We start from the raw sequence: 27,292 nt of genomic DNA on the forward strand, positions 1-27,292 counted from the left end.
TATTTGCCTCCTGTTGGACACTGAAACAATTAGTTATCTTTTTTTGTCCAGTTATTTCACATATTGCTATGAGTATTTCAAAGTGATCCAATCTCTCTGGACCACACCCTGGCAGTGTGTTAAAAGAGCTGGAAACCTGTTCTCACCACTGACATTATAAATTGACTTTGGAAAATTATCCCAAGAAAATAACAGGCAAGGAAAATAATAGTACTGTCATGTGGCATTTTCATATGCATCCATTTAGAGCTGCCATTCATATTAGCAAAAAAGTCAGAAAGAACTGAAATGGCCAACATATTAATAGGAAGGAATATGGGGCACCCGGGTGGCGCAGTCGGTGAAGCGTCTGTCTTCAGCTCAGGTCATGATCCCAGAGTCCTGGGATGGAGCCCCGTGTCAGGCTCCTTGCTCAGCAGGGGTCTGCTTCTCCCTCTCCTTCTGTGCTTGCTCTCTCTCTCTCTCTCTCTCTCAAGTAAATAAATAAAATCTTTTTTAAAAAATAGGAAGGAATACTATATGGCTACTAATGTACAGCAGTGGGTTGAATTGTGGTCCCCAAAAGACATGTCCACTCAGAACCTCACACTGTTATTTGGGATACCAGTCTTTTTAGATGCAATTAAGATGTATCAAGATGCGATCATCTGGATTAGGGTGGGTCCTAAATTCAATGACAAGTTCCCTTATAAGCATCAGAAAAGAAGATAGAAACACAGAAGGCCAAATGAAAATGGAGGCAGAGATGGGAGTTATGCTGCCCCAAAGCAGTGAATATGAGGAGCCACTCATTTCTCCAGAAGGGGATTCTCTGGTGTCGTCTATGCTTTTTTCAAGCCCAGGTAGTATCTTTATAATCATTATTCTGAACTCTAGTTCCGACATCTTACTTATATCCATACTGATTAGGTCCCTGGCAGTCATTACTGCCTCTTGTTCTCTTTTTTGGGGTGAGTTTTTCAATCTTGTCATTCTTGTAGAAAGTGTTCCCTTTTCTATTTGTAGAATTGCAGCAATTCTCTTCTTAGAGCTCCGGTTGAGTTCAAAGGTGTTCAGAATGATTTGATAGCTATCTAGCTGAATTCCAGAGGCCAGACAAAACTAAGGTCCCCTACTCCTCCACCATCTTCCTCCCTCTCCATGTGAGGAGCCACTCAGACCTGAAAAAGGCAAGGAAGGATTCTCCTCTACAGCTTTCAGAGACAGAGACGCCTTAATTTTGGACTCCTGGTCTCCAGAGCTATGAGAGAATAAAGTTCTGTTGTTTTAAGCTACCCAGTTTGTGGTAATCTGTGACAGCCACCCTGGGGAACAAACACAGATGGAAAGGAAGTAGATAATGTTGGAAACTGAGTAGATGATAATAGTAAACGAAAAAGCTGCAGAACTCAAAAGTAGTCAGTATGTGCTTATGATAAACAAATATGAATGTATATCACAGAGAAGATTTAGACTAATTTTCATGGGTATTTTTTAGTAAAGTTGTTTGAATAAATAGAAAATATTTGAAATGTTAAAAATATAATAAGTAATATGGACTGTTAGGGGCACCTGGGTGGCTCAGTCGTTAAGTGTCTGCCTTCAGCTCAGGTCATGATCCCAGGGTCCTGGGATCGAGCCCTGCATCGGGCTCTCTGCTTGGTGGGAAGCCTGCTTCTCCTTCTCCATCTGCATCTCCCCCTGCTTGTGTTCCCTCTCTCCCTATGTCCCTCTCTGTCAAATAAATAAATAAAATCTTAAAAAAAAAACAAAACTAAAAATAAAGTCCATTCCATGTAGCACGAGAGCCAGGTTAGGACCCAGGCTATTTTTCACTCCAGTCAATTTGATTTTTGGTTTTTGACCCCCAGCAATATTGCCTCATGAATCCATTTTTAAAACTCAAGTACCCACCAAAACCTTACCCACCTGTACCTGCTTCCCTGTCATGGACTCTTGTTTATAAAGATAAAGTAGATTTACCCGTCTTGGTCCAGCTGTCCCCAGCCTTTGTCTTTAGCCAAACAAAATATTCTCTCACAGAAGGAACCCTTGTGCACTGTTGGTGGGAACGTAAACTGGTGCAGCCACTATGGAAAATAGTAGGGAGGTTCCTCAAAAAATTAAAAACAGAATTACCATGAGATCCAGTAATTCTACTACTGGGTATTTACCCAAACAAATGAAAATACTAATTTGAAAAAGATGTATATACTCCTATGTTTATGGCAGCATTATTTATAATAGCCAAGATAATGGAAACAACCCAAGTATCCAACAGTAGATGAATGATGAAAGAAGATGTGGTATATACCCATACATACATACATACATACATACATACATACATAATGCAATGGAATATTACTCAGCCTTAAAAAAGAATGAGATCTTGCCATTTGTGACAACATGGATAGACCTAGAGTGATTTCCTTTATATGTGGAATCTAAAAAACAAAACAAACAAATAAACAAAAAGCAGAAACAGACCCATAAATACAGAGGACAAACTGATGGTTGCCAGAGGGAAGGTGAGTGAGGAGAGGGGCAAAATAGATGAAGTGGAGTAGGAGATACAGGTTTTCAGTTATGGAATAAGGGGAATAAAAAGTACAGCATAGGGAATATAGTCAATGGTATTGAATAGCACTATGTGGTGACAGATGGTAACTACATCTGTAGTGAGCACGGCATAACCATAGCATAAGCTGTCAAATTACCATGTTGTACACCTGAAACTAATATAACATTGTGTGTCACCTATACTTCAATTAAAAAAAATAGAAATATATATGTGTGTGTGTGTGTATATATATATATATATATATATATATAGTACTAATTTGAAAAAAAAATTCTCTCACAAACTCTATTACCTCCTCACTCACCAGTCCTCACCCTCCTAAGTAAAGGTAAGGCAGAGAGCATATTATTTTTTTCCCTATTACCTGATTATTTTAAATTGTTCAGAGGAAGTGTTAATTTGTAGTTGCCTATGTAACTATACACAGTTCTCTAGTGGATCATTTAAGTCTTACTTAATTCAACTAAATGGGCCTATATGAAAAGTCAGTATCTATTTAGCCTTCCTATTTCATGCATCTATTTCAAATATTTTCTCTTTTTAAAAGATTTTATTTATTTATTTATTTGAGAGGGAGAGAGAGAGAGAGCATAAGACCAGGGGGAGGGAGAAGCAGACTCCTCGCTGAGCAGGAAGCCTGACACAGGACTCAATCCCAGGACGCCATGATCATGACCCAACCTCAAAAATTTTCACCTATTTTAATAAAAAGACTTAACCATCCTATTTTATAATATCAAATATTGTGTGGTGTTTTCAGTACTCCACCACTTAATATTTTTCACAGTTTTTATAGACTTTTGATCACTTGACACAAAATATTGTAAGGCAGGTAATTTTTATCACCATCTTTGAAGTGAGAAAATTATGACCCAAGATTAAGTGATTTTTGCAGTTATAGAGCAAGTTAATAGCAGAGCCAGAACCAAAACCAGCCTAGTCCTATTTCCAAAGGTCCACATTATAGTAACATATTTTCCTTTATCTCCCTCAAAATCATTCTAATTCTTTGAAAAAATAAAAAACAAGGAATAAAACAGTGTATATAATATACTACTACTGTGTTTTTAAAAAAAGAAAAAATAGGATCTATATCTACTTTTTTATATATGTACAAAGAAAGTCTAGAAGAAGAAATTCAAAAATGAATAGCAGTAGCCAGTACTTGGGAGAGGAAGGAACTTGCTGGATGACAGACAGGAATGGAAGGTTCTTCACACTAGGCCTTTTCATACTTTTTAAAAAACTGTATGACTGTACTGCATATTCAGAAAACTAAATACGTTCTTAAGTAAATATATAAAAAAGGCTTGGCTCTTCTTTAAGTAGTTAGAGTCACCTAGAAAGCCTAGTTCCTGAGCTGAGAACCAGGAATTGGGGGAGGCTACCTGTTTGCAGTTTGATGATGATGAATGATCTAACACTATGAATAAATGGATGATCTAACTCTACGGACTCTCCCCTCCCACATCTCACATTTAATTAATGGTAATGGCAAGAATAACTAGCACCTGCTCACTTTATGCTATGAATTTTTTTACATGTTAGCACCATTTAATCTTCACAACAAACCAATGAAGTAAATATAATTTATATCATTTTGCAGACGAAGAAAGTAAGGCACAGGAAAGATAGTTTGCCCAAGGCCAAAGTTAGGAAACCAAGATATGAACTCAGGTATTAGGGTCCCAGGGCCCACACTCTCAAACACCATCCCACACTGCCTCTCGCTTATACAGCAAAGTTATCCCATTGGGTTTAAGTCTGATCTCTTAAAAAAAAAAAAAAAGAAAGAAAAGAAAATCTTTGTAAAATTCCCTGTGTTTCTTGGGAGGATTCATGGGACGTATCTTTTAACCATTGTCTTTAGCCCCTTCTGGAACAGCTAACTGTCACCTAGGGCACCATGGAATCCACAAATAGGACAGAACTGTGACGAGTACTAAGAGGGAAGGAGGTAGGATCTTCAGAATGTTCCAGAGCAGTAGGTACCTGCTGGGAGGAGGCTGCCATCCACAGTCAAGAAACCAAATGCTCAGCGAGATCTGGAGTGGGTAGGGTGACTCTTTTAGGGTAACAAGTCAATTTTAGCAGCATTCCAGCTTGGCAATGGATTAGGAAGGGTGAGCAAAACTCTCAGACAACACTTTGAAAGGATCAAAGAAACAGAGTAGCTTCCTTTCAGAGAAAGCAGCCCATTCCTTGGAATCCAGCTGAGTCTGCAGGTAACCAAGAGTCTGGCTTATCCATATAAGTTATCTGATAGAACCACAAGCTTGTATTTATATCTACACCAAAGAACACCGGCCAGACTGTCTTTGTCATCACTGGTACACTTGAGAAGGAATACCTCCTGCTCTTTCCCTCTGCAGTGAGCTGAGCAATGATACTGCTAAAACAGGTGCCAAAGTCCTGTGTCCTTTCTTCTCTTTCTAACTTCACCTCCACCGATAAGAATGAAGACCAAGAGTCTGGATGGGGGACTTGAGGAGAAGGAGAGAAGTAACGTGGGTCCAGGTTTTCTCTGCAGTTGGAAATATAATTAGACAAACCCTGAAAATCAGAGACCGAGTCGGAGACTGGGGGTCATTCAGATAGGTACTTGAATCCATGAGAGTAGAAAAACTCACCAAGAGAAAATATGTAGAAAGAGAAGAGCTGTGGGCAGAGCCTTGAGGATACATTCACTTCAAGTTTGAAGGCCAAAAGAAAAAGAGAAACCAGCCAAAGAAACAACAAAGGTGGAGTCAGAGAGGCTAGAGACAGATAAAGGAGCCAACGAAGAGATAGTACTCTATTGCATTTGGAAAACAAACCTTTTGCATAAAAGTGTGAATGTTTTTTTTCTTAGAATGTAATTTATCTCTGAGGATGAGAACCTGTTGGTTACATTCTAAGAACCATTACAATTTGGTTTTCTGCCCAAGGAATTTCTACGTATAAATAATATTGATATTATTATTATTTTAAAATTTTATTATTTGAGAGAGAGCACACACAGAGGGAGAAGGAGAAGCAGACTCCCGCCCCAGCAAGGAGCCCGATGTGGGGTTCCGTCCCAGGACCCGGGGATCATGACCTGAGCCGAAGGCAGACACTTAACCGACTGAGCCACCCAGGTGCCCTGATGTTATTATTATTAAAGTGACTTCTTGAGGGGCACCTGGGTGGCTCAGTCAGTTAAGCGTCTGCCTTCGGGTCAGGTCATGATCCTAGAGTCCCAGGATCGAGCCCAGCATCAGGCTCCCCACTCACTGGGGAGTCTAACTTCTTGACACTCTCCTCTCATTCTCTCTCTCTCTCTCTCTCAAATAAATAAATAAAATCTTGAAAACAATATATTGTTGGGGCGCCTGGGCGGCTCAGTCAGTTAAACATCTGACTTCAGCTCAGGTCATGATCCCAGGGTCCTAGGATTGAGCCCCACATCAGGCTCTCTGCTCAGCGAGGAGTCTGCTTCTCCCTCTCCCACTCCCACTCCCCCAGCTTGTGCTCTCTGTCTCTCTTAAATAAATAAAATCTTTTTTAAAAAAAATATGTTGTTAAAAAAATAAAGTGACTTTCTTCTATACTGACATACTTCTACAAAACTCCTTTTCTCAACCAAGTCTCTAAATACTATCTTATGTGTGTCAGTCCCTACCTCAGATAGTATAATAGGGACAAGGGAATGTTAAATGTTTCAAAGAAATAGGAGCTTGGAAATTGTGTTAAATATAAGTCTGGGTCAGTATTAAAATTAGAAGTAGGTAATAAAATCCCAGCCCTACCTATTGGGATCTGGCAGTGTTGGTGAAAGCACGCATTAGTGGACATTTCACCATTCCTTTATACCTCAAGCTATTTAGCCACCACAGGACAATTGGCTGCATGGCCTCTTCTCCCCCAGCCTGACCTTTCCTAGATCATTTCTACTCTCTTTAGTAGAAGGCACCCAGCTGATACCCTATGACCCAGCAATTGCACTACTGGGTATTTACCCCAAGGATACAAATGTAGTGATCCGAAGGGGTACGTGCACCCCGATGTTTATAGCAGCAATGTCCACAATAGCCGAACTGTGGTAAGAGCCAAGATGTCCATCGACAGATGAATGGATAAAGAAGATGTGGTACACACACACACACACACACACACACACACACACACACACACACACACACACGTCAATCAGAGAAAGACAAGTATCATATGATCTCACTGATATGAGGAGTTGGAGAAATAAGACAGAGGATCATAGGGGAAGGGAGGAAAAAATGAAACAAGATGAAACCAGAGAGGGACACAAACCATAAGAGACTCTTAATCTCAGGAAACAAACTGAGGGTTGCCGGAGTGGTGGGAGGTGGGAGGGATGGGGTGGCTGGGTGACGGACACTGGGGAGGGTATGTTCTATGATGAGCGCTGTGAATTGTGTAAGACTGAGGAAGCACAGACCTGTACCTCTGAAAAAAATAATATATGTTTAAAAAAAAAGAAGATAGTAGGAAGGGAAAAATGAAGGGGGAGAAATCGGAGGGGGAGATGATCCATGAGAGACTATGGACTCTGAGAAACAAACTGAGGGTTTTAGAGGGGAGGGTGGTGGGGGGATGGGTTAGCCTGGTGATGGGTGTTAAAGAGGGCACGTACTGAATGGAGCACTGGGTGTTATGCACAAACAATGAATCATGGAACACTACATCAAAAACTAATGATGTAATGTATGGTGACTAACATAATAAAATAAAATTCAAAAAAAAAAGAAGGAACCCAGCTGAGCCAATTAGTCCCACTCGTGCACAAACCATTCTATCTGGAAATTTCCATTTTTTCACAGCTTTTCAAGCACCTGGGCTACCAAGAGGGTTAGATGCTTAAAAAAACTGAGGGCACCTGAGTGGCTCAGGTGGTTAAGCGTCTGCCTTCTGCTCAGGTCATGATCCCGGGGTCCTGAGATTGAGCCCCACATCCAGCTCCTAGGTCAGCGGGGAGCCTGCTTCTCCCTCTGCCTGCTCCCCCTTCTTGTGCTTGCTCTCTCTCTCTCTCTCTCTGACAAATATATAAAATCTTTAAAAAAAAAAACTGAAAGAATATCAGTCAATATTAACAGTGGTTATCTCTGAGTAGTGGGGTCAAGAGTCCCATATTTGCTTCTATGCAATTATTAGTATTTTCCAAAATATATATGCATTGCTTTAACACAAGAAAAAGTCATTGTTTTATCAGGAGGCCTGGAGGCCTAGAGGCCAGCAAACAATATCTGGATCCCTACCTTACTATTGGAGGAATGGCACAGAGAGGGATTTCATAGGCTGCTGACAGCATTGTGCACATTGCCTTTAACTTCACTTCTTACCAGTCCATAAAACTAAGGTTTCCAGAGGGAGGGAAGCAAAAGGGCCCTATTTTCTTCTAGTAAACACTTCATGTATTAAATTCCAAAGGTGTGCTATGGCAGGGAGCTTGCCTAAGCCAGAGAGTAAAATTAGCAGAATTACAACAGGCCTCACCTGTGCATGCCAGAGGTCGAATTGCAATGGCCCTGGGACTCCTCCATGCAAGAAGGGAAAGAGGGCAAGGTAGTGAGTAGGTGCCTATTTGCAACTCATGTCAGGCCTTTCTCTTTCTGCCATTTCCTCTGGCTCTTTCCAGCAAATGGCAGAAGATGCTTGAGTGCCAGTCCAGATTCAGAAAAATTGAATGTCCAGGGTGAGCAAGGGCCTGCTCTTATCTGCCCACTGTGGCTGTGGTAGTTACCAGACAGGCTGAGCAGACTGCTCCATGTTTGCAAGGAAGTGACAGTAAAGAGACAGGACCAGTACCTGTTAATCTCAAACTCAGAGTTGCTGTGTTTCTAGGCTTAGGAGAGGGTTGAGAGGTTTCAATATATTAAAAAGGGAAAGCGTGGAGGTTTTCTACACTGTGATTCTATCACACAATGGAATACTGAATAGCTGGTAAGAATGAGCTGATGAGGAAAAATCATCCAAGATTAATTAATTAACGGTGGTGGCCTCTGGGCAGGAAACTGGGGGTGCAAAAAAAAGGATACTTTTCCATGAATATCCTTTTGTAACATTTGAATTTTGTACCATATATATAAAACTTCAGTATCATTTTTAAATGGTCTACATGCACACATGGTGCAAACACATACATGCAAAAGAGTGCAGATCACCTGCAAAAAGCTATGACATATCTCCTCAGTCCCTTAAAGCTGCTTTCTAGAAGTAGAACAACTATGTCCTTCACTGGCCCATCCACCTCCACCCCTGTGATTGCCCATAGTAGCTTAATTTCATCTCTCCACCTCACCCCAACCTCCCCAGCCTCCTCTCTGACCACAGAATAGCATTATCCATTGCTGCTCTCCTCAGCATCCCTAAATTTTAAAATATGTTCTATGTTGTATTCTCTCAAAACCCTGTAAAACTAATCAACTAACTCCAGCTAAAGTTACCCCTCCCAGGATATGTTTGCATATTAACAGTGAATTTCAGCCAGGGAGTGACTGATTTTAGGGCAAGTGAGGCAGAATCATAGCGCCAGTGAAAGGAATACTGGACTTGAGGTCAGGAGACCTTGATCTTACTCAGGCTATTCGACTCAGGGCAAATCACTTCACCTCTCTGGGTCTCAATTTCCTTTACTTAAAAAGGTGGGGTGGGGGGGCTATAAGAAATGATCTTCCCAGATCTAACACTCTACAAAATCCCATCATACAATGATGATTGCCATCCGCTCTGAACTTGATGTGTACTGTATGTGTTCAACAGCACTGCCCGAAAGAAATATAGTGTGAGTCATATATGTCATTTTAAACATTCTAGTAACCTCACAAAAAAGTAAAAACAGCTGAAATGAATTTTAATAGATTTTATTTAACCCACTATACCCAAAATATTATCATTTCAACATGCAATCAATATAAAAATCATTGAATTTTCATTTTTTTAGTAATAAATCTTCAAAATCCAGTGAGTATTTTACATTTACAGAACATCTCGATTTGGACCAGCCACATTTCAAGTGGTCAAAAGCCACCTGTGGCTAATGGCTACTATACTGGACAGCACGGCTCTAACAAGGAAGCCCTCCCTTCATTCCCGACCTCGTTAAGCCCAGACTTGAAGATTCATATGAATACCGGCCTCCATTCTTAGAAAAGGTCAAAGTCATCAGAGCAGTTTTGGTTCTGAGTTCCTTGACTAACTAGGAAGGTAGCTGGGGCTGGTGATCAGACAACACTGCAGAGTTCAAGACAAACATCAAACAGAGAACCGAGAGGCCTACAAGCTGAATAATATGGAGGAACTTCAAGGGACAGACAGACTTCTTTTTACTCAGACTTTTCACAATAAATAAATACACCAAAAGCACACGGATCTTTTGTCATGGCAGCTATATCAGTTCATTCATTTAAACACCTCTGATACCTTCATATTTCCTCGGCTAGGCCTAAAAGCCCCTACAAGATAATAACTCACTAACAGATGAGGACATTGAGGCTGCGAAAGGATAGGTCACTTTCCAACAGTCACATGCCTCATGAGTGGTAGAGCAGGGATCCAAACCTGATTTTTTTTTTTTAAGATTTTATTTATTTATTTGACAGAGAGAGACACAGCAAGAGAGGGAACACAAGCAGGGGGAGCGGCAGGCAGAGGGAGAAGCAGACTCCCCTCTGAGCAGGGAGCCCGACGCGGGGCTCGATCCCAGGATCCCGGGATCATGACCTGAGCCGAAGGCAGACGCTTAACGACTGATCCACCCAGGCGCCCCCCAAACCTGATTCTTAAAACACTGCAATGAGCCACATTCCCCAGCTTCAAAGAGCTCACAGTTACTGGAGGTAACAAAGGACTTCACAATTACAAGGCCATGGGGTCACTGCCACAAAAAGGAGGAAGCAGAGGCCATCAGGACAGGATTCCCAAAGGTAACCGTTGAGTAAGTCTGGAAATTCAGGGAGCTAACCAGGCAAAAAGTGGAAGCTGGGCCTTCCAGGGGGAACAGCAGGTGCTAAAGTTACAGTGGTGTGAAGGCATAAAATGTTCAGAAAACTGACTGGCTGGGCAGCTGGAGGGCGGCGTGCATGAGGAACAGAGGCCCCGCATCGAAGTGGAGGTGTTAGCTAAGACCAGTGCATAAGGGGCCTTAAATTCCATGACGAATTTAAGAAGAAATGCCATGTGAAGCATAGGAAGACATTAAAGAGTTTTATCTAGGGTAGCGAAGGACCAGATTTTCATTTTGAGAAATCATTCTAACAGGTCTCAAAGCTTACCTGTCTCCTCTCCTCTCCCCAGGGTTCTTAACTCTATTTAAAAGTCCACATGTAAAAGCACAGATTTGTTTCCTACAGAGGTGGACAACACCCTAGGGACTTACCTCCCAAGGGCCTGTGAGGTTTAGTCCTTCTACCCACTTTACTAAAGAGAAGTTGTTGACTTGGAACTCCTGAAAACCAACCTCTGGGAAACTACAAAGCACCTCCTCTGTTCCTGGCATCAACACTGCCTGAAACCCCAGCTGGGGGCAGTTTGCTTGGCCTTCAGCCTCAAAAAGGTTAGCCCCTGCGGGAAGCCTTTACAACTCCGACAGCATAGTAGTGTTTTACGTTTACCTGCACAGAAACATGTAAGATTCTCGTGGCCAGTGACAGAAAACACTGAAACATTTCAAATACCCAATGCTATGGCCCCAATGCCTCCTCCCCCTAACAGTAGATTGTTTATTGCCTTCAAAACCCATATCTCCCCTCTGCCCAACTCCCTCTACACATCCCTTCCAGCTCACCTGATTACCCAGTTCCATTTTCAGCTCATCAGCCTCTGAGCCTGGCCTACTTTTCAAGGCTACACGAGTGGAAAAACCTGTACATTTTGCAATAGACTATAGCTAGAACAACAGGACATAGAAGGGGGGGACAGCAACGGTGTATACCAAGGAGGCAAGGACAAAGGGCAGAACCTGGTGAAACAGCTGTTGGACAAAGCACAAAAGTACTATTGCAGGGCAGTGAGAAGGAACTGACAGGAAGAAAGAGAACACAGGAATACTGAGTGTGTAACAGAGCAGGACTTGGCCACTGACAACCTGGAAAATTGAGCTGAAGCCCAAGAGGCACCAAACAAGATCACTTTACCCAGTGAGAAGAGCAGAGCCGCCTTACTTTGCTTTCAACAGTCACCTGAGTGGTTCTGAAAGCCACGTCCTGGTCTGAAAAGAGAGGGCCCAAGTAGTTTCAAGCCCACTGCAAAACCACAGGAATGGTGTATCGATAAATAACTTCTCTATGCACAGATTTGGTGGAAAGGAGCATAGAGGAGAATTAAAAGGCCCTCTCAGATCCTCACTCTGCCTAATTAAGGGCCTACCCTATAAAGGCAATTTTCAGAGGTAAGTTTTCCACAGAAGTGAAAGGCCAAGGGTCATTCTATCAGAGTTTTCTGAACTTCCAGCTTCATTAACACCCTGACCTGAAAAATCAATCCCTTGCCTTTGCCAAGGAGAAGGAGTATTTCACTCTTCTTTCCCAAACCCCTCCTTTAGAAGGAGCCTCTGGGTATAAGGGAGTATTATTCTGGAGGACTTGTGCTCTCTGGCCCCACTTTGTTCCCACATTACCTACCAACACCAGCCAAAGTGGGGTGCAAGGGGGATAACATTCAGGTGGCAAAACACAGTTCACCAGACTGGATCAGGTCTTTCTAGAATTGAGGGGGCCCAGCCAGCAACAGGCGGGCTGCCATGGATGAGTTACTCTGCTTCTGTCATGGCCGACCTGGGGAGTAGAGAGGTTGAGTGGAATGGGAAAGACCACTCAGTCGTGGATAGGAAGCCGGTAGAGAGAAAACATGGCCTCCTGGATCCGATGGAAGAGCTGAGCCAGCTTGTAGAGGAAGGGCAAGGAAGAAGGAGAAGCTGCAGGAAAAAGGAAGATTGTTGTCAGTGTGCCTGCCTTTACTCCCCTCCTCTTCCCCTCAGCCTCAAGTCCCTTTCCTTGGAAACCCTACCACTTTGGGAGTATGAGTGATCTTTGTAAAGCATATGTTGATGCTTAATGTTATTTGCTCTTCCTCCCCTTCCCAACAATAAAGAAAACTTTCATTTTCTCTAGCATATATTCTCTGGGATATATTTTCTTCACTTGGATTACAGTGACCTTAAGTTTGCTGAGAAAAAGATCCAAACATTATGTTTTAGTCTAGCTTTATAATACAGACACAAAAAACGTAATGGTGGCTGCCTCTGGGAAGATAAATTTGAGAAGAGACTTCACTACATTTCTTTTCATACCTTCTCAACCTGGAGCCAAGTGACAGTATTACCTATTTTTATCCTAAGTTAATCATATTGAAAATAAAGTACAATCTACCTCTTGGGAATTAGGGCTGAATTGATTGGTTGGTTTTTCCTTTTTTGATTACTGATTTTTTTAACTGATTTTTTTTCTTTCTTAAAAAGAAAACTGTTATTTTTAAAGAAAGCTACTGACAGTCTACTCTTTTTATATCCTTCCTAGAGAGTTCTAGTTGCGGCCTGGTCATGGACTCTCCTCTCCCACAGCACCACCACTGCAATGAGTCAAGTCCGCCACTAGGGGTGAGCAGTGCCAGGCCAGGACACCGGGAAGAAGCCTTGGAGGCAGCAAGCTCAAACTGCCTCTTGCTGTCCCCACTCAGAAGAGCAGGACTTAAAAGCACCATAAAAAAAAAAAAAAAAAATTCTAAATTTTTATCAAGTCTCTGGAACAAAGTACAAGTCAGAGAGTGGACTGGAATGAACACAAACTATCCTCAGCTTTCCTGAGAACTAACTCAGGACTCTTTCCTTAAGCAAACAGAGCTATTCAGAGGGAATTCCTGCTCAGTGTTCAGCAAAGTGAAAAGACAACTTTGAGCTATGCAAAAAAAGCTCACTGAATAAGAGAAAGGGGAATGGGGAAAATGGGGAAGACCTAAAGATTAAATCAAGAACTGGCAGGTTTTGTTTTTGTTTTGTTTTAAAGATTTATTTCTTTGAGAGAGGGAGAGCACACACGCACAAGAGCATGCACATACGTTCGCAAGTGGGAGAAGGGTCAGAGAGACAGAATCTCAAGCAGACTCCCCCACTGAGCTCGGAGTCCACATGAGTTCCATGTGGGGCTGGATCTCACAACCCTGAGATCATGACCTGAGCTGAAACCAAGAATCTGACGCTTAACCAACTGAGCCACCTAGGTGTTCCAAGAACTGGCAGTTTTTAAAATAGACAAATTATTTGTGTGACCCTGGGCTAGTTACTTTTTTCTATAGTTCTTAGGTTTCTTGATCAAAAAAGAAAGAAAAAGAATATGAAGGGACTGGAATAAGGGTTTCTAGTTTTCCTTGCAGTTTTGAAAGTTATATAATTCTATTCTAAGTCTAAATTCATAAGAAGAGTAGAGATTAGATCATAACTCACATAGAGTAACACACAAACATAAAAATCTAAAAGAATGAACTCCTAATCTTTGGTCCAGCACTTAGTTTTGAGGAGTTAATCCTCAGGAAATAACCAGGGTTGTTCCCAAATAGCACTTAGGGGGCTCCTGTCTGCTTCATAGCACTGTAGAAAACAGAGTAAGAAATAATCAAACTGTGGGGCGCCTGGGTGGCTCAGTCGTTAAGCGTCTGCCTTTGGCTCAGGTCATGATCTCAGGGTCCTGGGATCGAGCCCCGCATCAGGCTCCCTGCTCAGCAGGAAGGCTGCTTCTCCCTCTCCCACTCCCCCTGCTTGTGTTCCGTCTCTCGCTGTGTCTCTCTCTGTCAAATAAATAAAAAAATCTTAAAAAAAAAAAAATCAAAATGTTCAACAATGGGGGTTATTAATCAATCATGGAAGTTTCTGTAAACTGGAATATTATTTAGCCATCTAAAGCCATGTTTTAAAAGATATTTATAACATGCAAAATTGCATCTGCATCCATATAGAAAAAGACTACAGTATAACCATTACAATAACAAACTTATAGGTGATTTCTGTTTTCTTCTTTATACTTTTCTCTATTTTCTACATTTTCTAAAATATACGTGTATTTCATTTACAATTTAGCACAATTTTTTAGGTATTACGATGAGGAAAATTTTTTTTTAAATTCTCACATTCTGGTCAGAGTTCACCCTTGGATAAAGTAGATGACAATCACTCAAAGTCAGTGTTCAAGGGTCAACAGAGTGAATTTCCTCCAGACTGCTCTCGTGGACTCCAGGGCTGTTCTCTCCTAGGTGAGCTGAGCTGGCTCTCACTGAGGTGCAACAGTCCCTCCTTATAGAAGAGACTCAGGGAGAAGTGGCACCGGAGATGCCTCCATCCCCAGGAAGGCTCCCACAGGCTCAGTCCCTGTTCAATGGCCCCTTCCCCAGGAAGGGCAGGAGAGAAGACAGGCTTCATTACTCACCTGGATCAAACCTTACCACCAAGAGGCAGAGGATCAAGGCGGCCAGGAGGCTCTTTCTGAAGGGCATGGAAAAGAGGTGACTCACTGTAGAATCCCAAAGCCGGCGAAGCAACACCATTAGTGACAGGAACTTGTGGGAGAAGGAGCCTGGTCAGGGAGACAGAGCATAACTGCAGGGTAACTCCACGAGAACCAGCTTCCCTGACTCTGAGCTTTGAGCTGGATTATGAGAGTTGAGCAAAAGACTAGTTCACTCCTATAGTTCATAAAGTGGTTCTAAAAGAGATTCCAAAAGCTCCAAAAATGTTTTAAGGACAGACTACATCACTAGAATGTCATCTCCTTAGGAGAGACTTTTAATAGACAACATCTACTCAGCTGGGTAAACCTGGCATATTTAGTGTACTTTTTAAATACTATTTTATAGCATTCTTTATATTTTGGCCTAAGATATGTACAGAGAGTTACACAGAGCAATAGTTCTTGATTATCACATTAATGCAGGAAAATGAAAGGCAATATATATAGTGAAGAATTCAAAAGTCTTAGATTTTAAATATGAACACCATCAACTCAAGAACAAGTGGTGCCAAGTCCTGATAGAACACTCTGAACTTGCCATCAAATCCTTTCCCCATCCTTTCTTCCCCAGGAGATGGAGGGGCAGAGGGCTTGGTTAGCCACAGGCAATTCCTAAAGCCAACAACCTGTTTGCAAAGAAGTGATTCTACCTCAGGAGGTTCATCCTCTTTAGCACACAAAGAAAAAAACACTTTGGAAAACAGGATTATAGTTGGCTAAAGAACTCCATATAAAAAAGAAGGATCAGGCCTATTCTGTATGTACCAAGAGAAAAATCAAAGAACAGTGGCTAAAAACTACCAAGAAAACACTTAAATTCAGCCTCAGGAAGAACTTCCCTACAGAACTGTCCGTAGATGGAATGAGCTGCTTCTGGAGACAGTGAATTTCCTATACTTCCATAGACTAGATGATTACTCGAGGAAAAAGAGGGTGAAAAGGATTCAAAGACCAGGGAAGGGTCTGGAGTAGAGGACCTTTAAATTCCCTTATAACAAAATAACCCCTACACCTACACCCACCCCTGTGTAGGCATCCCTTGTAAGATAATAGGTATACGATGCTGGGTCTTAAAATGGTTTCCCTAAAAAGCCATTGTGTGAAACTGCACTCCAATGGGCAGAGGTGGGCTGCCCCTTAAAGGGGGACATCAAACACTGAAGAACATACCCAGGAGATCTAGTAAGTAAAGGCAGACAGGAGGCTGGGCAGTGGGGCCCAAGCTGAAGATAAGTAATTTTTATCTAAGTCAAGTTACCAAGTTAATGTGTCAGCTTATTTTCCTTTGGCTATCCCACAGCATACCTCAGCTGTGTCTGTATTTGGGCCAGCCTTTAAAGGAGGAATAACATCCCACTCAGGCCAGCATGCTAGAGACAAGAGATCTACTGAGAGGACCCTAAGGAGAAGGTGGCTTTCAAGAGATAAGAGTTAAGGTTCTGAGATTCAGCGACACCTCCCAGAGATTCTCCTTCCACTGCCAACTACAAAGGGTCAGGGCGTGGCTTTTTAATCAAATCAACAGGTTTCCTATTCTGCGATTTGGGAGTTGCTCATACAAATAATTGCTCCCAAGTTCCCAGGAATGTCATGATAAACCCCAAGGTATAAGGGAAAGCCCACAACTCCACTTTATAGAGGCTACAGAAGGATAATGTCCTTACCTTCCTGGTTTAGCTTCTGGGCCTCCTCAGAGCCTGAGTGTTGGTGTTTCTGCTGTTGCCTTGCCTTATTAATGGTCTGGAGTACGTCCAGCTGCTCTTCCTCACTGAAGGCTGCAGAGCCCACCACGAGCTCCTCAGCCTCTGACAAGCAGCCCAGAGGCAGCAGCACTCGCTGCAGGTGAAGTTCTGCCAAGGCTCTGTATTCTGGAAGACCCTGATTGTCGGGGTCTTGTAGCCAAGCACTGACCACTTCCAGCACAGCTCCAGGCTCTTGCATTTTGCTGTATAAAAGAACACTGCAGCCCCAAATAACCCAATTTCAAAAAAAGAGGTCAGTGCTCCATGGTTGGTTCACCTCTCATAACTACCACCCTCTCCCACCCAACCCCTCCCCTGTGTCCTCCAGGCCTTCCCTCTGGGATGATGATATTGATAAGAATTAGGAATTCCTAGGAAGTAGCAAGAAGCTCTCTCAGCTAGGACATACTCCACCTCTGTCATCCCACTGCACATCTATTCCCATTGTCCCCTCTCCTCCTCTTTCCCTCTGCCCGACTCCTAAATTCCCCCTTCCTCATCTTTTATTGCTAGGTTTTGGGTCAAAAACAAAACAAAACAAGCAGGGAAAGAATTAGATATAGAGGGAAATGGTAGGGAAGGAAGAAAGAGAAGATATTGGGCACTGATTCAAAAAAGGACATGAAAGTCCTCTTGTTCCTGAACTGATCCAGTGAATCAGAACAAGGACCTACCATAGTTCCAGGACTTTGGGAGGTAGCTTTTCAGGGACCTGGTAATACTGAAGAACCCAGGACAGGACTTCCTGCCACCGATTCATTTCTGCCAGGGCCTGGATTCCCACAACACACAGGGAGCATTTCACCTCCAAGGAGCTGCCAGCAGAAAAACCAATTCAGGTTTAGAAGTGGTTCCCCTCCAGGGGCACCTGTTAATAGGTGACTCTTGGTTTCTGCTCAGGTCATGATCTCGGGGTTGTGGGATCAAGCCCTGCATCAGGTTCTGTGCTCCAGCTCAGTGCAGAGTCTGCTGGAGATTCTTACCCTCTCCCTCTGTCCCTACCCACGCTCTTACAAGCTCTCTAAATAAATAAAAATCTTAAAAAAAGGAAGAAAGAGAAAAAAAGAAAAGAAAAGAAAAAAGAAATGGTTCCCCTGTTTCCATTCCCACCTCCACCCTGGGACTGTTCCTCCCCAGTTCCCAACTCAGCAGCCATCACCTCTATCCTCCCCATTAGGATTTAAGTGGAGCTCAAATTACAACTGGTCTCACTAGCCCCAACACAGAGAAAACTGCCCTTTCCCTCAGGAGTTCAAAGTTCCTGTAAATCTGGAGGCAACTCAACTGTTGCCTGGATACACATCTTTGAACCCAGGTGACATCAGGAAAGGGGAAAGGGATAACAGGTGTGTGGGTGGAAAGAGAGCTGGAGCTAAAAGTTTGTTTTAGTGAAGAAGCAGGGATGGAGGAAGGTTTCTGCCTGAGTGTAGGTATAGGAACTTCACAACTGGCCTGTTAACACCACCAACTGAAGTACCTCCAGGCAGCCCAAATCACAGCCTCCAGCATTTACTGCAACAAGCCCCTACCCAAACCCCTAAAAACACAGCCAGGGCTCCCCAGTTCATTCTTCTCTGGGGTCAGCTTTGACTATTCTACCCACCACCTCCCTAGTGTAGCCAAAATCAACATTACAATCCACAGAGAAATGATGCCCTCAACTTCCCGAAGAGGCTAACAGCGTTAGAAAGAGCAATGTCTCAGACAACAAACTGAGGGTTGCTGGAGTGGTGGGGGGTGGGAGGGTTGGGGTGGATGTGTGATAGACATTGGGGAGGGTATGTGCTATGGTGAGCGCTGTGAATTGCGTAAGACTGATGAATCACAGACCTGTACCTCTGAAACAAATAATACATTATATGTTAAAAAAGAAGAAGAAGAAGATAGTAGGAAAGGAAAAATGAAGGGGGGGAATCGGAGGGGGAGACAAACCATGAGACACTATGGACTCTGAGAAACAAACTGAGGGTTCTAGAGGGGAGGGGGTGGGGGGATGGGTTAGCCTGGTGATGGGTATTAAAGAGGGCACGCACTGAATGGAGCACTGGGTGTTAGATGCAATGAATCGTGGAACACTACATCAAAAACTAATGATGTAATGTCTGGTGATTAACATAACATAATTAAAAAAAGAAAGAAAGAGCAATGCAGGACCAAGATTTTCTCCAGATTGATTCTTTAATCCAATCCTTCAACAGGACCAGAACACTACTCCTGCTCTGAACTCCATTTCCATTCATCAACCAAGGTCAAAAGTGAACAACTTGGGGGAGAGGAGTGTACCTAGGAAAGGACTTCCACCACCTGCTTACTGAACCTGCTTACCGAAATAATTTAACACTTAATACATATCTCCTCACCATGCCATTCTACACTGGAATAGGGAGAAAAGAATTGGCTGTGGATTCTCACTAAGCTCTGTTACCCGACTTGACCACTTCTTCCTCATTGTGCAGTGCCTTAGTTTCCTCCTCTGTAGAATGGGCACGCTAGCCTCTCAGAGAGAAACCACTAATGAAAGCAAGGTGTAAGGTTCCTTGTGAGCAATCTGGGAATGACAGAACTCCCAAAATCTCGAGTCCTCCCCAAGATCACCCGGAAATGAACGAAGCCCAGCACGTACGTGCCCGCATCATTGCTGGCTAAGCTCCGCCAGGCGCGTTCACAGGTCTGCAGCGCTCCCCGGAAGTCCAGGTGCACCACCAAGAGGTCTGCAGCCTCCTCCAGCAGAACCACGGCTGCTGACGGAGGTGGGGCGGCGCACACAGGCTCGCTGCTCCTCAGGGGCGCCCCGAGCCCCCTAAGGGGGGCTGCAGGAGTCGAGGAGTCACTCTTCATAGCCAGCCTGGGGCCAGGGCCTGTCTCTTCAGACATCAGAGTGGCAGCCTCTCCGGGGGATCCGGGATATCCCGCGTCGGCCTGGGAGAAGAGGGACAGTTCTCATACGCTTGCCCACAACCCTTCCCGAGGCCGAGTCCTGGAGAAGGAAAAGTTAGTGGCCATGTCTAAGTTAAAGGCTGGGTTAGCCCGGAAGCTGCTCCAGCTCAAGACAGCCTGAAACACGGGGAACCAGTTTACACCTCGTATTTGCAGAACAGCTACATCCCTGGAATACCTGCCTCTAGCTTCTCTGGCCCGACGACATGTACTGATACCACCTTAGCCCTGGGGATTGCCGTTCCAGGTTCCTTTTTATGAATATAGCCGCTCACTGCAGGCGCGGGACAAGGGAACCGATATCTTCCTGGCTCTCGTAGACCCCTGCAGACTCATGGCGTCCCGGCGGCGCGGAGGGTTCTGGGAGTTATAGTTTCCTGGCTCCCGGCTCAGGCGCCTTCTTGATGTAGATGGGGGAATTTCGGACTACAATCCCCAGCATACCACGCCCCAGAAACTGTCACAGTCCCCGGAGAAAAACTGGCACTTTGCAAAGCTTTGGGAAATAACAAAGCGAAGGCTGTGTTGTTGAGATGGGGAGGTCCCTTCACGAACCAGTTCCAGCAGAGGCCGGACAGAGGAAATTCCAGTAACAGGGTTGGAGTTATGAGCAGGCTTCTAATTCTGAGCTTCTGCTGGAATAGCGATTAGAACGGTAGGAGGACAGAGCAGGAAAATCACTGAAAGGAAACGGAGCTGGACACTTTTCCTTATATGTTCCGCCTTCCCAGGCATAGTCACATTTATCCAGTGCTTACAGGGCCTAACACTATGCTACGCGCTTTTTGTGCAATCTCATTTAATCCTTCCCTCAACCCTGGGAGTTAAGGACAACTGTTATCCCCATTAAACAGGTGAGGACATTGGAGCTTATTTAAACACTTTGCTGAAGGTCACACAACAAGGAGCTAGCAAAAACTAAGTCAACAAAGCTATTTTTGCTCAAAGTCATGTATTTAGCCACTATTTTGTTCAGCAGGACAGAGTCTAGAGTCTATGCTTTCTATTCAGAAAATTTACAAATCATTCCCCAAGCAAGTTACATAAGCTCATTGAGACTCGTTGCTTCATTTAAAATAGAGATATTGTGAAAACAAAGCCACACGGTGTGTAATGCAATTCATAATAAAGTACTAGAATAGAGCAAGTATTCAATAAATTATAGCTATAATAATTATTAGATAAATTTACACAAATACATAAATTACATTTATTATTGTATTATGTGCTTCACCCAGACTCTGCTGAATTTATACTAGGTTGTCTCAGCTTTAGTTTCTCCTCAGTTCCCTACCTTTTGAACTCTTTGCAAAGCTTCTCTAGAATAGTTTACTCCCCTGGTGATTAGATTAGAACGGCCAGGCACAGGGTAAGTGCCCATTTATGCCATACATTCCCTTCCCTTGTCACTAGATATAGACACACCCATTTGCTGGGCTTTCAGCTCTCTGCAGAAAGTCCTCATGGAAAGCTGAGGCGGAAACATGAAATCCATCAAACTGAGGAAAGAGAAGTATGGACGCTGTTACCATATAAGGTGATGAAGTCAGGACTTCACTTATTCTGTAAATACTTTTTGAACGCCTACTAGGTGCTAGGCCCTGTTCTAAGTACTGAAGATCGCACAGTGAACAAAAGAGACAAAAATATCTGCTTTTGTGGAGTTTATGTCATAGTGAAAGAAAAGAAAATTTTTAAAAAGCAAGTGAAGTACAAACAGTAATATGTCAGATGATAATAAATGCTGAGGAGAAGTAAGAGAGATTGGGAGTGACAGCAGTAGAGAGGTAGAGTTGGTATCTACATTTAACTTTGTTTTCTAACAGGAAATCCAGGGTTGGAGGCACAGCAAAGAGAAAATGTGGACCTCCTGCTCAGGACTAGGCTCTGTCAGCGGGATCACTATTCATTTTGGAGCACTGCCCTTGGGACCAACATATTTTCAGTGTTGCTTGTGAGAAGCTCCACCCTAAGTCTCTCTTCCCTGCCAGCCAGTATTCATTCCCACACAGAAAACTCCAGAGGCAAATAGAGATCCCTGGAAAGTGTGGATCAGTCTCAGAATGAAGTTACCAAAGTGTTTTATCAGCTCTGCCTCAGATTTGATTATTAATGCACTGCAAATAAAAACCCTGTTCTCAGAACTAGGTGTAGAGGTCTTTTCCTGAAAAACAGGAAAGCAGTAGGTGCGTCAGAAAAACAGACCGGTGCAGACCTAGGTAGGTTGAGACTGGCACAACCACTTCACGTCACTTCCGGAAGCACCACCTTAGACTGCCGCCTTGAAAGGGCCCCTTCCTTAAATCCTAACAAGAAGTTTCTTGCTATTTCCAAATGCTTCCAGGAGATGGCAGCACAGCCTTAAAAGAAGCGGACCTGCCAGAAACAAATTTGCCTATTTCGTGGAATAGCTGCCATAATGAGGTCAAGATGGGGGGGGGGGGGGTGTGCTAAAAATCACATAAAAATATGATTGTGTTCTATTTCTGTGTTTCACCCAATTTTTGACTATACAGGACTTCAGTGGTCTGTATGTCACCACTTAACCTTTAGCATTGTTAAGCCCACAAATTGACACTTTAACCACCACTGTAACATTCCACTCTCTCCCCTGTCTGAATGTACCCAGAATTTCTCAGGCTCACAGCAATCCTAAACATAAGCAAGTTCATTCCACCCGAGGGAGAGTTAACAGATACTATATATACCGAGCCAGTCTTTCTGACTCAGGGCTCATGACACAATCTTTGAAAGCACCTATCCTCCCCTTGGGATAAAACAAGAAGTGGAAATAAGGCCTGATCTATAAGACCAGATCTAAGGTCTGGTCCATGCTAATATCTGTATTATCGGAATCTTTTCTTTTTGGGAAAATAGAGTAAATGAGATGAAAAATCCACTTTGTGAGCTATCCTCTGACCCCAACCCAAACTCTGGGACTTCTGCTCAGCGGGGTGCTCATTCTATCAATGTATTGCCTAAAGCTGAGAATGAGGATTTGCTCTGCCTGCTCTGAGCAGATGAGGAGTAGGTATTCTTGTAGCAGAAAGAACTACAGAACACTCATGAAAGAAAGAAGACACAAAAAGATGGAAAAACATTCCATGCTCATGGATCAGAAGAATAAACATTATTAAAATTTCTATGCTGCCCAGAGCAGTCTATACCCTCAACACCATCCCGATCAAATTACCAATGACATTTTTCGAAGTGTTGGAACAAACAATCCTAAAATTTGTATGGAATAAGAAAAGACCCCGGATCGCCAAGGAAATGTTGGGAAGGAAAAAAAAAAAAAAAAAGCTGGGGGCATCATGTTGCCTGATTTCAAGTTATATTACAAAGCTGTGATCACCAAGACAGTATAGTACTGACACAAAAACAGACACATAGACCTAATGAAACAGAATAGAGAGCCCAGATATGGACCCTCAACTCTATGGTCAAATAATCTTCAACAAAACAGGAAAAAATATGCAATGGAAAAAAGACAGTCTCTTCAATAAATGGTGCTGGGAAAATTGGACAGCTATATACAGAAGAATGAAACTTGACCATTCTCTTACACCATACACAAAGATAAACTCAAAATGGATGAAAGACCCCAATGAGACAGGAATCCATCAAAATCCTAGAGGAGAACATAGGCAGTAACCTCTTCAACATCAGCCACAGCAACTTCTTTCAAGACACATCCCCAAAGACAAGGGAAACAAAAGCAAAAATTAACTTTTGGGACTTCATCAAGATAAAAAGCTTCTGCACAGCAAAGGAAACAGTCAACAAAACAAAGAGGCAACCCACGAAATGGGAGAAGATTTTTGCAAATGACATTGTAGACAAAGGGCTGATATCCAAGATCTATAAAGAACTTCTCAAACTCAACACCCAAAAAACAAATAATCAAGTCAAAAAATGGGTGGAGGACATGAACAGACACTTCTCAAAAGAAGACATACAAATGGCTAACAGACACATGAAAAAATGTTCATCATCATTAGCCATCAGGGAAATTCAAATCAAAACCACATTAAGATACCACCTTACACCAGTCAGAATGGCAAAATTAACAAGGCAAGAAACAACAAATGTTGGAGAGGTTGTGGAGAAAGGGGAACCCTCTTACACTGTTGGTGGGAATGCAAGTTGGTACAGCCACTTTGGAAAACAGTGTGGAGGTGCCTCAAAAAATTAAAAATAGAGCTATTCTATGACCCAGCAATTACACTCCTGGGTATTTACCTCAAAGATACAGATGTAGTGAAAAGAAGGGCCATATGCACCCCATTGTTCATAGCAGCAATATCCACAGTAACCAAACTGTAGAAGGAGCCAAAATGCCCTTCAAGAGACAGATAAGGGCGCCTGGGTGGCTCAGTCGTTAAGCATCTGCCTTTGGCTCAGGTCATAGTCTCAGTGTCCTGGCATCAAGCCCCACATTGGGCTCCCTGCCCCTAGGGAAGCCTGCTTCTCCCTCTCCCACTCCCCCTGCTTGTGTTCCCTCTCTCACTGTGTCTTTCTGTCAAATAAATAAATAAATAAAATCTTTAAAAAAAAGAAGAGAGAGAGAGAGACGATAAAGAAGATGTGGTCCATATATACAATGAAATATTACTCAGCCATCAGAAAGGATGAATACCCAACTTTTTCATCAACATGGATGGGACTGGAGGAGATTATGCTGAGTGAAATAAGTCAAGCAGAGAAAGTCAATTATTATATGGTTTCACTTATTAGTGGAACATAAGAAATAACATGGAGGTCATTAGAAGGAAGGGATAAATGAAGGGAGGGAAATCGGAGGGGAAGATGAACCATGAGAGACGATGGACTCTGAGAAACAAACTGAGGGTTCTAAAGGGGAGGGGGGGTGGGGAGATGGGTTAGCCTGGTGATGGGTATTAAGGAGGGCACATATTGCATGGAGCACTGGGTGTTATGCACAAACAATGAATCATGGAACACTACATCAAAAACTAATGATGTACTGTATGGTGACTAACATAACGTAATGAAAAAATAATAATAAAAAAAGAACTCTAGACTGGAAGATGAACTATCCCAGTTAGAATACTGGTTCCTTTGGTGACCAAACTGGTTACCAGACCTCTAGAAATTCACTGAAACCCTCTGGGACTGTTTTCTCATCTGAGGACATGGATAACAACACCTGCTACATAGGGTGTTTGTGAGGGTCAGAAGAGACCATGTGACAGTAGCCTATTGAACACTCTAAATCTCTGGAATAGTTCAGGTTGATACAAGGCCAGTTAGTATAACATATTGGAGAATGAGTAAAGAGAAAAAGAATCTCATTCCATCTCAAAGTTCTGTAATCTTACTTTCTGATCTAGAATTTGACTTCAGTCTTTCTTACAAAGGTCAGTAATGATCATCCTGTCCTGCCCTCTCCAAGCTGGTTCTACATTCTGTGACAATAGACAGCATCCATAGCTGCCCCTTCTAACACATCTCTTCCAGCCAGGGACGTTGGTGATAAAGCTCCAATGGAGTAGAATCATACCTAGTGTGGACCTTTGAACAGAAGCAAGCCAGAGAGATACATATTAGCAGGGTGGAGATAATGTTTTTCCAGGATGGCCAAGGGGTGTGCTCCCTCACTCCAGACCTTCACTGGCATTTTTATGGCTCTTTTTTAAAAGCCTGGACTTGTTGTTTAAGGCAGAACTCAATGCTTCCTATTTGCTCCTCTCCATACAGACACAGCAGAATTCTTACCTTGCTTCTGTGTCTAAGAAGTAATAATTGTAATCATAATCGTTCTCTATAGTACTTTACAAAAATAAGATCGGTCAATTTATATAGTATGGTATTAACTTTATGTACTAGGTGCTATTCTGAGTGCTTTACATTTAACTTATTGTAATCATCAACAACCCTATAACATAAGTCTTAGTGTCATCCCTATTTTGTAGATGAAACCAAGGCAAAGAGAGGTTAAGTGACTTGCCAAATGTCACACAGAAGTGCAAAGAAGGTCTGGGACTTAAATCTAAGCAGTTTAGCTCTAGAGTCTTTCTTCTTAACTAATACATAATACTGGCCCTACCAAATACTTTCATTTATTCCATTTGAGCTTAACAACCAACCTGTGAACAAGGTACCATATATTATTATTATTTCTATTTATAGCTAGGAAACTAAAGCTCAGAAACTGCCCAAGTTCAAAACATTTGGTCTCAGTGACAAAGCTGAAAAAATTACTGGAGTTTCTTTTTTTTTAAGATTTTATTTCTTTATTTGAAAGAGAGAGAATGAGAGAGAGAGAGAACACATGAGACAGGGGAGGGTTATAGGGAGAAGCAGACTTCCTGCTGAGCAGGGAGCCTGATGCGGGACTCAATCCCGGGACTCCAGGATCATGACCTGAGCCAAAGGCAGTTGCTTAAACAACTGAGCCACCCAGGTGCCCCAGTTACTGGAGATTTCTAACCAGATCCCATGCCCAGAACATTCTTCAAAGGGCCACCAATAGCTCCTCTTCATCACTTGAAGGTGACTGGGGGAGCCACTCTGTGGAGACCTGTTGTCCAATTTCCACCGTTTTTCACCCACTATGGGAGTCAGAGGATTCACTCAGAGAAATCCGAGCAAATCTTCATGATGCCAGACCAAGCCTGAAAAATGAAACAAGTAATGGCTGCTCACTAGGAACAAGTCCGCCACGGCGCTCTCATGGAAGAGTGGAAAGATGCTATCTCCTCCCTGGAATCTTTCCTGATCACACCTAATTCAAGCAGTCATCTCTTCCTTCAAACTCCCAATTGTGCTTTGCTCTTTTATGCCTTTCTTGTTGGTCCTTCCCAATTTCCAAGTCTTCTTATGGTTAGTTTGTGTCATTCCCCTATTCAGCTGTGCCCTTCCTGAGGGTGGGGACAGAGTCTCATCTCAGGATCCTTGCGTGTTCTAGCAATAGGCATAAAGCAATAAGCACACAATGCTCAGGAAGGACCCCACCTCTCCTGAGCTGCTGTGCATTATTTGGTCTTGACATTCTCTGGTGAGCACTGTATGAAAAGGAAACTGAGGAGATACCAGCCCACCAAAAAAGAGAGACACCTAAAGGTGTTTCCAGGTACCGATACCTGGTCTGCCTTCTTGTCCATGGGCAATTTGCAATGCTCCTTCTTGTGGTCTCCTCCCTACTTCATAAGAAATAATCAAATAACCTTAGTCACCCTGAGTGATAGAATTTTAGAGTTGGAAGGAGGCTTATCATACTACATATGGCCAAGGAAACTGAGGCCAGGGGAGGTTAAGCAATAGACTGATATTACACAACTGAAGAAGGCAGCATTCCTTGCCCTACCACATGCTGCCCCAGAGAGGACCTCACCTTCGCTTAAAAGTGTTTTCCTCACTAGCCCAGAAATCCCTGCCATTAATCATACTTTGGAGTAATGTATAGCATCCAGGTCACTGCTAATGTGCAGATACTGGCTGGGAAGGCAGCACATGGAGCTGTTGCCAGCCACAGACCCCCAGCTTCCAGGGCTCCCCCCCTCTGCTGAGAGCAGCAGCGGCTCTCAAACCCTGCA

The 27,292-nt window shown here is 43.0% G+C and overlaps 1 protein-coding gene across 2 annotated transcripts; it reads right to left on the reverse strand.

Annotated features, from left to right (window-relative positions):
- Window positions 1-9,407: 9,407 nt before the first annotated feature.
- On the reverse strand, window positions 9,408-20,074 carry PEX26 (peroxisomal biogenesis factor 26). Of its 2 annotated transcripts, none has more exons than XM_028121135.2 (6): window positions 19,916-20,074; window positions 19,420-19,715; window positions 17,471-17,611; window positions 16,719-17,014; window positions 14,974-15,120; window positions 9,408-12,473 (listed from the first exon to the last, which is right to left on the reverse strand). In XM_028121135.2, the coding sequence occupies exons 2-6, from the start codon at window positions 19,668-19,670 to the stop codon at window positions 12,373-12,375; spliced, it is 936 nt and encodes a 311-aa protein (XP_027976936.1). In that variant the 5' UTR covers window positions 19,671-19,715; window positions 19,916-20,074; the 3' UTR covers window positions 9,408-12,372. The 2 variants fall into 2 exon arrangements, with proteins under 2 accessions (XP_027976936.1, XP_027976937.1); XM_028121136.2 differs by having other exon boundaries at window positions 19,912-20,074.
- Window positions 20,075-27,292: the final 7,218 nt, after the last annotated feature.

The sequence above is a fragment of the Eumetopias jubatus genome, unplaced genomic scaffold, assembly GCF_037043125.1.
Source record: "Eumetopias jubatus isolate StellerSeaLion01/CBP00866 unplaced genomic scaffold, mEumJub1_p1.0 scaffold_8, whole genome shotgun sequence".
Classification (NCBI taxonomy): Eukaryota; Metazoa; Chordata; class Mammalia; order Carnivora; family Otariidae; genus Eumetopias; species Eumetopias jubatus.